This window comes from Gadus macrocephalus, chromosome 13 (genome assembly GCF_031168955.1).
Source record: "Gadus macrocephalus chromosome 13, ASM3116895v1".
Taxonomy (NCBI): domain Eukaryota; kingdom Metazoa; phylum Chordata; class Actinopteri; order Gadiformes; family Gadidae; genus Gadus; species Gadus macrocephalus.
In genome coordinates, this window is record NC_082394.1 from 9,601,220 (window position 1) to 9,614,003 (window position 12,784).

At 44.0% G+C, this 12,784-nt stretch overlaps 1 protein-coding gene across 2 annotated transcripts in view; it reads left to right on the plus strand.

Annotated features, from left to right (window-relative positions):
- The window catches only part of chchd6b (coiled-coil-helix-coiled-coil-helix domain containing 6b), a 48,171-nt gene extending 37,690 nt beyond the window's left edge, over nt 1–10,481 (plus strand). For both annotated transcript variants that reach the window (XM_060069404.1, XM_060069406.1), the window contains one exon: nt 9,998–10,481. In XM_060069404.1, the coding sequence (XP_059925387.1) occupies nt 9,998–10,021 (24 nt within the window). In that variant the 3' untranslated portion in view covers nt 10,022–10,481. The remainder of the gene's footprint in view (nt 1–9,997) is intronic.
- Nucleotides 10,482–12,784: the final 2,303 nt, after the last annotated feature.

The window sequence follows — 12,784 nt, forward strand, 5'->3', positions numbered from 1 at the left end:
AGTAAATCTTGGCAAACAAGCTTAATAGAGTATTGAACTTGTTTACCAAGATTAACTTCTATTAATAATAGTTAATCATTAAACACAATGAACTAACTATCTACAGACAGGCAATGGCACTGTGACTCTTTAATAGGAAACGACAAGACTTTTCCATGATAAATGGACTAATTTTTCATCAGCCACTCTGTATAGAGCGTTGTGATTTACGCTATTCGTTTCACAGAAAGTTGCAAGACCTTGCGGTTATCTACAAAGTGCTTATTTTACCCCATTTCTTCATCAAAGAATATAATGAGCGTTGCAATTTATGCATTTATTATTGTGAAAAAATATGGTGGTGCTGCTCCCGCGAAAAGATAAAGGCACCAAGCAACACTTTTAGCAGAATTTAGCAGTTTAAACGCAGATGAAAGCATAAAGTCGAACTATAAAAGCTGGTTCTAAAGCTGGTTCCAAAGATCAGTTTCCCAGCCAAAATTTAGCCCAAAGACCTTTGTATGGGCATCAATACTATCTTCTACAACTGCAAGCATGAGTTGTGTACGTGCAAGTGTGTTTTGTTTTTGAACAAACAGAGGAGAGTAACGCAATGGTGTTTTTCTCTTTTTTTTCCTTCCGTACACAACACTTGTTTAATTCCGATTCAATCAGGCATATCCTTGAGGGAGTGGAACAAAATGAGATTCAAAGGCAGAAACAAAGCGGAGCAGAAAGGAGCCATTGTAAGGCAGACAGTGAGCGAGTAACAGAGCCAATTTCTGAATAAGAAAAATGCAGTGTTTTGCAACATATCACCACCCCACACAAACCTCTTCCGGCGCCAGGACTGAGGCAGAAGAAACTGGTTAAAACGGTGTATTTGCGTGCTGCCACAAATCACTTGGACTTACCACCCTCTTCCTTCCTGACATTATAGTGCAGGTATTTTTTCTTCCACAGCAATGAGGGCTCTTTTTACTTTCCAAATTGTTGAGACGTGAAGATTTGAGGGATCCCGAGGATTTAGCTTTGTAGAGTTTATACTCGAAGCAAAATTTGAACAGCTTTTTTATGGTTTGAGTACATGCAGACATTTTGGCTCAAGGAAAAGTTTAAACTGATAAGATAAGTCTTATATGAAGATAGCAAAGCAATCTATCATTTTTTTAGGGATATCTCATTCTAAAAGGTAACCTAAACAGTTTTATCGCTGACATCTTTTCCATCTAACCTTTCTTTATTGACTATAATCTGACCAAGATTAAATCTTAAATTTCACTTCAACACTGACAGACCCTTCCTGCTCAACTGAAGGCCTGTGGATTTGGAGTTGACCTTTAAGACTTCTGAGGAGTGCTTTAATCCAAGCTGAAACCTAAAGCATACTGGTATTTGGGAGGTGTTCGATTTCAAGGTAGAAATCAGGGGACACTTTATGCTGTCAATTTAAATGATCTCCCTCCTCAGATACTTGGCTAACTAAGTTGTTGAATACATGCTCCGTCATTGATATCGCTTTCAATGTTTTCAAGGCTTTTTAATCATGTAGGTCACACTTTCATTCAAAGCAATTTACAGCAAGGGCATTAAGGAGCATGTTGCTCATGAGGTCTATTTGTATGCTGCAGTTATTGGAGATTGAACCTGGAACCTTCAGCAAGGCTTTAGCAACTACACTTTCCTACTTGAACAGACCTACTGTCCTCTGCTTTCTGTCCATCGCCATCTATTGTCGTTTAGAAACCCATTTTCCTCTGGCTTTTGCTAGGCTGTGATACAAACAATACAAGATACCTTGTATTGTTGCAAGGTTATTTTATTTCATTGAAACTTTATTAAATCATATTAAGTCAGGCAGGCGCTTTTGTGTTGTCTCTAATAGAACCATAGTTTCAGAAAGGAAAAACAAATTGGCTTTCTGGGAACTCTATTATCAAAGTGTTTTGCTGCTGAAGTTTTTTGCTTCAATATCAGACGGATGAGTGTACTAGGGTCGTGTTTAGAGCAGCAGAAAGATAGCATGATACCAGTCGGAAAAAAAACAGGCAGACAAGAAAGCAATAACAATTTTGTTCAGAACTTGACATCAATCAATTGAGAGAAATGTAGCCTTCAGAATGATTGACATGCAAGTATGTTTTTTGTAAACATTGAATGATTTAGTACGAACAATCTGGCTCATACAATATCATCAGAATTAATTAATCAATCCATGCAGTCTTTTGTTAAAGGGTTGTTGGATGACATACACCTTATGAGGTCACTAATGTAAAGTACACTGAGGCTGTTAAAGAGGGTGAGCATTGGAGGACTTGCCCCAGGGTTTCTTTCACCAGTCAACTTTGATGAGAAGAGATGTGACGGCACTCCAAGGGACCTCTCTGGACACAGCGGTAGCCCGCCTGTCAAAAAAAGATCTAGAGTGGCAACAGCTTGATATAGTGTGAGTGTTGGATACTTTATGATCTGTTTTTGAATTGTAATTGGGTAAGCGCCATCAATATCTGCTGCAGCAGCCCTACTTATTTTAGCAATGGATAATTCATTATTTATCAGAGTATTCAGTTAATCTATACATTTGAAATTGGTGATTTCTCCAAATACCTTGTTGACACTATACATTGTCCTGGTTAACATTAGAAAGAAGGCAAAATCAGTGGAAAAATTCCACTGAGAGGTATTTGCTTTTCTCCAGAAGTTAGGCTTTTAGTACTGTGAGATGAGTAATAATTAAAACATCAAACAGGCGAAGATCCAGAAAAAACTTATTATTTTGAAATAAAAGAACAGTTTTTGTCTGATATATCCATGATTAAAGAAAGAATGCCTGTTTATCCCTCAAATATTATCTTGGCAAGAGTGGACACCTTTTTTTCACCCTTATCTCAGGCTTATTTCCTTCTTGACATAAGCTTGTAGGAGATTTCAGTCTTACTACCATATCCTGCTGCCGGTTCATTGTTGGCTCTTCTAGATTTTGAGGTATGATTGTACAATTCATTAGTTTAGCAATATCAGTTTAGCAATAAACAGTGCCATTCTATGTAATTCCAACTAAATCTTCTGCAAATAGAATAAAGCGGTTGGAAATGGCTGCATCCAATGTGATGTTTTTAGTCGGGTGCTCTTGTTGGCTGTGTGTCTTTCTATTGGCCTGCAGCTGTCAATCAATCTACCAATGAAACCAGCAGTCTGCCAGCTCCCTGTTTCCCTGCCAGTGTTTCACTGCAGTCTAGTGTCTCTCACAATCGCTCCCACACACACTCTCTATCTCTCTCTCTGTTTTCTATCTCTGTCTGTGTGTATCTCGCTCCCTCTCTCAGAGTCAGTCTCGCTCTCGCACGTCAGTCTCTCTCTCTCTCTCTCTCCTCTCTCTCTCTCTCTCTCTCCTCTTCTCTCTCTCTCTCTCTCTCTCTCTCTCTCTCTCTCTCTCTCTCTCTCTCTCTCTCTCTCTCTCTCTCTCTCTTCTCTCTCTCTCTCTCTCTCTCTCTCTCTCTCTCTCTCTCTCTCTCTCTCTTCTCCTCTCACAGAAGGAGAGAGACTCTCTTTAGGTCTACAAACTCATCACATCTACAGCAATATAGTTCATTCTCTCATCACTCTTAATTCCTCTCATGTTAGGTTGAACATCGAAAGCCAGCTTGGTGTACACACGCCCCTGTGCATGCACCCACACCAAACAAACTAATTTAATATTTATTTCTATATTCCCTCTTCCACCTGCAGAGGACAGTGGCGTAGTAGAAGCAACCAGTCCTGCCGCCCTCCCGCCATTATGCTAGGATCATTAATAGGCATATACGACTTTGTGTGTGTGTGTGTGTGTGTGTGTGTGTGTGTGTGTGTGTGTGTGTGTGTGTGTGTGTGTGTGTGTGTGTGTGTGTGTGTTTGTCCATGTGACTGTGTGTCTGTACACTGGTTTGGGAGTGGGAAAGAGAGTTGTTGGGAAGATGGGCTACATCTTTTGTCCTGAATAATTGTCCTATGTCTGTCTAAAGAATTGATTTGACAGACAGTTAGTCCTAGTAGTAGTGCTTTAGTCAATGCCCGTCGTATTCCTATTCCTAATATAGTCTATGTTGATACCCTATCCTATTTGCATCCTTCTTTGGTGGAAATCAAAATCGTGGCCATCCTTTGAGTCACATTGAGAAAGAAATGCCTGTAGAAACACAACTTCAGTGGCAGACAGCGCCTGTCCTCCTTCAGCGCCTACAGTGGCAGATCATCAGTATGCTAACACTAGCACCCTGCCATTTAAATCCCCATCTGTGGGGGGCTAACAGCGCTGGAGCTACACGCACCACTCTACTTGGACACTTAATACACTTGAACCCCCTACTCGCTCCCTGTCTCTATTGCTGTCTCTCATGCTCTCTCTCTCTCTCTGTCTCTGTCTCTGTCTCTGTCTCTGTCTCTGTCTCTGTCCCTCTGTCTCTCTCTCTCTAACTGTCATGCTTTGTCTCTAATAACTCTCTCAGTAGGTTGTTCTCTCTCTCTCTCACTCCTCTAAATGCAGTGTTAGAGAGAGTTTGCAAAAAGATGCTGTACTGTAATGTGTGTAGGAAGGTGTGTGTGAATGTGTTGTTTTATTCATTGCTGGATTAATTTTATTATAATATTCTATTGTTATGTTGCCCAGAATCACACAATAAAAAAATGAAAACAAATAGTTAAAAAGTATATGATACAGGATACATATACGTTTGTATACACATATATGTCTGTATGTTTTTTTTTATATATATATATATAAATATAATCATTTGACATGTTTCAGGTAAATAAAAACAAACTGAAATATAAATTCATTATTAAAAATGATTCACAATGATTAAAATAATTAATCAATAATTGATTAATAGGATTTTCATTATATTAAATAATTTGAAGTAATTTTATTATAGTTCATTTTAACCTCATTAAATAGCAAATACAATTTATAAATAGCATGGTTCTCTATTTGTATTTAGACTTGAAATTAATTATATTAGTATGTTTATTAAGATTCAGATTTGTAAACAACATTGTGTTTAATGCAAACCTTTTTACTGGCTCAATCAGCAATAGAGGCTGGCAAAAAGAACACCGTTCAAATCCAGAACAAATCAGTTATTTATAAACTCGAAAAGTCCCATCTCAAAGGGCTAACCATAACGCATTCTCAACCTTGGGTTTGTGTTGCCTGTGTTGCCTGCCACAGCCAGAGAGGCTGTAAGCGGGGATAGCAAACACAGTCCAGTGGGAGCAGGGAAACATTCTGTGGAAGTCAGGAGAGAGTTGTTATTTAGTAAGCTGCAGGCTAGGGAAGTGGGAAGTAGCGCAACAGATTTGGAAGAAGCCTAAAAGAAGGCGCGGGCATGCTCCAGAATTTAGCAGTATGTTTGCTTTGAAGAGCTCACTCCGGCCCCCCGAGAGGGATGGACAGTTTATCTGCCAAAGTCATGCAGTTTGGGTGCTCAACGATAGTCTACTCTGGCAGGCTTACGCAGACCCTGAGGTCAATAAGATTACCTGTCTAGCCCCGAAGTTAAGCACTCCTCCTCCACTGAAATGTCCTCACTTCTCATTTGGACTTTGTGTTGACATTGATGGCCGAAGCGTCCATATTCTGGCAGTATTATTCCAGGGACTCATGGCCAATGTGGGTCCGATCGCCGATTAAGTTTTCCGAAATGATACTTTTTTTCAGCTATAGTGTGTGCCATTATATAACATGCTAATCCGGAAATCGAGTAAGATGATAAGACTGCACCGAAGCATGATGCAGTCAGTAGCCCTTCTCGTTTCTGCGAATGATGAATATCAGTGTATGTGTTTCTGGAAACATCTCCAACAACAGCTGTTCCAACCGAATCTTCATCACAGCTCTTCGTCCTGCCATCTGCTCGTTGTTTCGTCTTTGGTGTGTCTCTGCACTGGGCTGCTTAAGGTTAGCGTAGGCGAATAGGCTCATTGTGCCGTCCACTTGGACAACCTCGGTTTGGGTTGCTGTTGCAATGTTTGCTAGTACCGCCAGGATACTGAATAATAACCACTATGAGTCTTGGGCCTTGTGATTTAATGCAAATACGCAAATGTATTTAAATCTATACTCCCTCACACATATTTCCCCTCCCGCTCTGCGTGTGTTTCTCCCCAGCCCTTTGTGAATGGTCTCCGGGACATCCATCATTCCCAACTCAACCAATTCTCTGAAGATGCACCGTGCCACGGAGAGATTACAGCTCTTCTCATATGCACCCTGTCTCCTCATTTGTCCTTGTCCTGGCAGCCACTCTACCTCTCTCTACCTCTCCCTCTACCTCTCCCTCTCCTCCCTCTCGCCTCGCTCACTCTCTCTCTCTTTTCCATATATCTCTTTCTAGCTCTATCTCTACCTCTCAGCCCCTCTTTCTCTGAATCTGCCTATCTCTGTCCACCTCTCCCTGTTTTACCCTTCCTCTTCTCTCTGTCTCTCCTTCTACATCTCTTTCTATCTCTCTGTACAGCTCTCTGTAGATCTTTTTCTCTGCCTGTACCTCCCTCCCCCTGTAACACTCTCTAGATATCCCAGCTGAAATGTAATTGATATACTCCACATCGCTCAACATACCTGTCCTAACACTGGATCAGCCTCAAAAGTCCAAAAACTCCCTTTACAAATGTATTGGCCTATATATTGTAGTGGGCAGACTTTGACAATACACGACAGCTGATTCCTATGCAGTCTTGTCACCAAATTGGTTCTCATCAAGTCACGTCATCCAGTTAATATGTGATTAATGACTCTCCATCTCCCCTTTAATAAGTGGAGGGTGATTTACTGACTGACTCAATGATAACAGGAGACTGTGACTCATTCATTAACTGACTGACTGAATTAACCCATGTATTTACTGACTGACTGTCTGACTCATTCAGTCATAGTCTGACGCATGTATTGACTGACTGGCTGATTAACTGTCTGACTTATTCATTAACTGACTGACTGAGTCACTCATTCATTGACTGACTGACTGATTAGTCAACCATCTCACCACCAAGTGCATTCTTTATGTAAAGACTAATTGGCATGCCTTTCTTACTGACTGGTTGTGAATGGTTAAGTGTTTGTCAGGCAGGCCAGTCAGCCAACATTGACTTGGTGAGCTTGTTATTCTCCCTTAGTGAGTTTGAGTGACAAATTTCCTTGGTTCCTTCTCTATGTGGCTCTCCACTGAGGACGTCAGAAAGAGACCGGAGAGAGAGGGGGAGAGACAAATAGTGAGATAGACAGATGGATAGATAGAGAGAAAGTGCTGTTAGCAGGGCACGGAAAAGACAGTTATTGATTTTCTACCCTTCTATTATTTTTGTTTTCCGGATCTGAGATTCAAGCAAGTCACTCAACTGTGTGTGTGTGTGTGTGTGTGTGTGTGTGTGTGTGTGTGTGTGTGTGTGTGTGTGTGTGTGTGTGTGTGTGTGTGTGTGTGTGTGTGTGTGTGTGTGTGTGTGTGTGTGTGTGTGTGTGTGTGTGTGTGTCCTTCATGCGGTTTGAAACGTGTGCTTACCATTAGTTAGTTGTCTATATGGCCATTAGCTGCTGTTTGTTTGGATATGTGTGTGTTTGTGTGTAGTCAGGCTGTAGCTGTTGTGCTAGGAGGTTGCTGGGGGTCATAGCTGCTAGCTGGTCAACACATGGCAGCCTACATGCTCTGTACACTGCCTGCAAGTAATTGGATTGATCCTGACAGGTGTGTGTGTGTGTGTGTGTGTGTGTGTGTGTGTGTGTGTGTGTGTGTGTGTGTAAGAGTGTGTGATCGCCATGTTTTCAGTTTGGTTGACTTTAAATCAAATTCTTCACCTCTAGTTTTGAGTGCTGGACTGTACAGTGTACTAGTAGTATTGCTGTTTTCTGCATACTTTCTTATGCACTACAGTTAGGGAAGCTTCAGCCTTGTATAGTCTCGGTCTACTCACTGCCCATGATTACCATCGGAAAGCATCCAGTTTAAATGCGCTAAGATTATATGTCACGTTATTTCACGATTTTAACATCTCGGCGTTTAAACACACCCAGCTGAGCGAGTTTGGGGGTTTACTTCCATGAAGAACTCCCCGCCTCTCGAGCTGGGCTCCATGTCCCTGCATGGCCCTAGATCCACACTCTGGTGCCATGTGTTGGTCTTTCAAGGTGCTCTGCATGCAAGTGTTTCTCTCGGTCTTGAAATTAGCTGTATGTCTGTGTGTGTGTGCGTGCGCGTGTGTGTGGCGTTGGTCCAAACGCCAGCCTTAGGCACCAGGCAGGGCTTAGTGTGGCGTGTAGAAGGTGGTAGGGGTCAGCCCGGGACCCAGGGAGCCCTTCATACACTATGCATGAGGCACCGCGTCCCCTCGCTACCATCTCTACGTGATGTTGGCAATGCCAAGCACAGCCCGCGCCGAGCCTAACCCTTCACTGATGCACACAGGCATCAGAGGCACACACACACCTACACACACACACGCACCAACCCGTCACTTCACACACTCACACGCACCTGCCCTCACACACAGATGCACGCACGCACCTACACTCACACACAGACAACCCTGTACCTAAAAACACGTGCGCAAACGTACACACCCACCCACGCACACACACACACACACCACAAAAGCGACCAACGCAAGGACCCTTGCGAGGATACGTGCACGCTCCAAATGCGGGGCTGAATAACTGTGCGTGCGTGTGTGCATATCCAAAGCCACAGCGGGTGACTTCATGCATGCAGTTGCTCCTCATATCTCCGGACATGAGTAGAAAGCTAAAGCTAAATCCTCTTGTCACATTTGCCACTCATCTCCGATTCAATGGCACAGGCAGCCGCGCCCTCGGATGCACTTGGCAAGCTAACGGCTAACCTGCCCGCCTGCCAGGGTAGCACTCTGCTGGTTAGCCTACCAAGCAGCCACACGCTAATGCTCTAAGTGTGTGCGTGTGTGCGTGCGTGTGTGACTGTGATGTTCCTTCCACCTTTAATCAGCTGGCATTCAGCTTCAGGTTCAAGCTTATACCTTTGCAGCTTCAATCCTTCAATTTTCATACTTTTTGTTAGTGGTGTGGTATAAGAAACCAGGTGGCCACATGGTTGGGTGTGTTGTATAGAGCAAATACAACATGTGTTGGCTGGAGTACATACAACATGCTAGAGCACATTCAACAAGTGTTGGCTGGAGAACAAAGAACATACAACATGTGTTGGCTGGAGCAGTGGTTCCAAACCGTTGACTTTAGGTGTGGTACTACATTGTGACCTTTCGCAGACCACCATCGGCAAACTGTAAACGATGGATGAATAGTCGAACAGGGGCTCAGCCAAGAGTGCCAGCGCTACCTAAGACACAACGGCAGGAGCGGCATGTGGCTCAGGAGGTAGAGCGGGTGGGCTGGGAACCGGGAGGTTACTAGTTTGCTCCCCGGCTCCTCCTAGCTGTCGTGGTGTCCCTCAGCAAGAGGCCTCACTCTAACTGCTCCAGACGAGCTGCCTGTCTCCTCGCATGGTTGACTCCGCCGTCGGTGTGTGAGTGTGTGCATGAATGGGTGAATGTTGGGCGATATTGTAAAGCGCTTTGAGTGGCCGTTGGTTAGAATAGCGCAATATAAATGCAGGCCATTAACCATTTACAATGATAGCTGCAAGAAGGCCTTTGGGAAGCAGTGGAAAGAATAGCTTATGCTCCAAGTTTTCATTTAGCAAACACAAATGAACACAGAACCTCAATGTTAAACATCACTATGGAAAAAATTGGATTGACTGCACCCAGGTTTACTAGTTTTGAAATAATAACAACCAATCATATATGAAAAATATGTATACATATTATCGATTATCTGCGTAATTTATTTATATCATTTTGTATTAGTCTATTTTAAGAAGCAAATCCAGCGTTGCACCGGCAGTACCCTTGCGTGCCACAGGTTGAAAAACCCTTGGCTGGAGAACATACAACATATGTTGGCAAGGCCCATATCTTTTCTCCAAAATTCTCCTCTCTTTCCTTTCACCCGCAGGGCTCATCGGTCAACCATGGCTGAATCCACCCCCAAGAAATACGCAGGAATACCAGAAGAACAGAAGAAGAAACCATCCTGTCCGTCCATCCGTCGAGCTGCATCTTTTCGTCCATCAGTCCATCCTTTTATTGAACAACCCCCCCCCCCCACACACACACACACACACACACACACACACACACACACACACACACACACACACACACACACACACACACACACACACACACACACACACACACACACACACACACACACACACACCCTCTCCCCCCCCCCCCCCCCCCCCACACACACACAGACAACCCCCCACACACACACCTTCCCACTGTGTCTCTCTGTGCTGTCTGGAGTGTATTAGCTTAGCGGTAGCGCTAGCCACTCCAGAGGGTCTGATGTGTTGATTCTCTGGGGTGTTGCGACAGCACACGCCTGCCATCAACCAAATAAATCCCAGTGAGCCGCTGGAGATGAGGCTGCAGATTGCGTGTGTTCTTTTCTTCTTCTTCCTGTGTGTATGAATGTCTGTGTGTGTAAATGAATGTGTTTTTTGGATTTGGTGTGTCACTGTGCATTAGCAATGTGTGCGTATTTGTGTGTGTGTCCCTGTGCATGTTTTAATGTGTGTGTGTCTGTGTGCACGAATAAATGTGTGTCCCCCTGGATATGCAATTTATTTGTTTTTGTGTGTGTGTGCCTGTGTCCCTTTTGTAAATGTAATGTGTGTGGAGTGGATTGTGGTCTGCCTCATGACTGGTCTATCTCATGACTGGTCATTCTCATGGTGGTCCTCATTATGACTGGTCTATCTCATGACTGGTCATTCTCATGGTGGTCCTCATTATGACTGGTCTATCTCATGACTGGCCATTCCCATGGTGGTCCTCATTATGACTGGTCTATCTCGTGACTGGTCTGTCTCATGTTGGTCCTCATTATGACTGGTCTATCTCATGACTGGTCTGTCTCATGTTGGTCCTCATTATGACTGGTCTATCTCATGACTGGTCATTCTCATGGTGGTCCTCATTATGACTGGTCTATCTCATGACTGGTCTGTCTCATGGTGGTCCTCATTATGACTGGTCTATCTCATGACTGGCCATTCCCATGGTGGTCCTCATTATGACTGGTCTATCTCATGACTGGTCTGTCTCATGTTGGTCCTCATTATGACTGGTCTATCTCATGACTGGTCTGTCTCATGTTGGTCCTCATTATGACTGGTCTATCTCATGACTGGTCTGTCTCATGGTGGTCCTCATCATGGCTGTTCTGTCTCATGGTGGTCCTCATCATGGCTGTTCTGTGTCATGGTGGTCCTCATCATGGCTGTTCTGTCTCATGGTGGTCCTCATCATGGCTGGTCTGTCTCATGGTGGTCCTCATCATGGCTGGACTTCCTCATGGTGGTCCTCATCATGGCTGGTCTGTCTCATGGTGGTCCTCATCATGGCTGGACTTCCTCATGGTGGTCCTCATCATGGCTGGTCTGTCTCATGGTGGTCCTCATCATGGCTGGTCTTCCTCATGGTGGTCCTCATCATGGCTGGTCTTCCTCATGGTGTTCTGCCTCACGGCTGGTCTGTCTCATGATTCCGTTAAGATGCAGAGGAAATAGAGAGCAGCACAGAAGCCACACCTGCAGGACAGGAAGGATCCACGCAAACTTGACTCAGGTTCTTCTTTCTTTCGTGTGCGTGTTTGTTTGTCTTTGTGCGGGCTTTCTTCAATCAATTTACATTTATTTTTATCTTTATTACCTTTATCAGTTTGTCGTCCTTTGTGTGCGTGTGTGTCTATGTGTGTACGACGATACTCACGCACACAAACAACCACCCCGGAACGGGCACCTATTGTCTTCGCAGCCTGTGTTGCCATGGCGACGACGAGAGGTTGGCTTCTGCAGCAAGGTGTGGAGGAGCCTTCCAGATAACCCTGAGGGTCAGCTCGCAGACTTACAGCACGCAGCTCAATTCAATACTCACACACACTTAACCCCTCGCCTGCGCGCATGTGTGTGTGTGTGTGTGTGTTTGAGCGTGTGTGTGTGTGTGTTGTTTGTGTGTGTGTGTGTCAGTCTGTCAGGGCACCTGCATTTCCACTTAAATAAAGACACGCTTGGCCACCCTCGGAATGACAGCGGCTTGTTATCACACACTCATACAAATGCATATATAGGACTTTCGCACACACACACAGGCACACACACACATGTGCCGCAGCAGCTGCACACAGAATAATAATGGCCGTATACTAAAGAAAACCCACCAACACTAAATACAATCACACACACTTTAATGTATGACTGTCAGTCAGTGCGGTATTCAGCATGCGTGAAGTCGTTGATAACTGGGGAAAAGGATCTATTGATCAAGGTCTAACTGCTCCTCCATCGACCGTACTACGCACACCGTACGCCACCAACCACTCACCGACTCACTGAGCCCCTGACCAGCACGTCTACACTTACTGAGCAAAAGCAGCCGCCTGATACAGCAGACATTACAGCATTGAAGCCTGAGAGATAAATAAAAAAACATGCAGTGGGCGTCGGCCTCTCAGGGGCCTATTATATTACCTTATACCCCAGCGTTGGAAATTACTGGATCAATTGATCCAGATTGGTCAATAATGTTCGAAGGATGTGCATTATCTTTTCAATAACCGGACACCTCTGCTTTTGAACACGTTTATGTGCTACAAATATAACGATAACAACGTTCAAATGCAACTAATCTACCCGGTGTTACCTTGACAACGGCAAAACAATATGCTCAACGT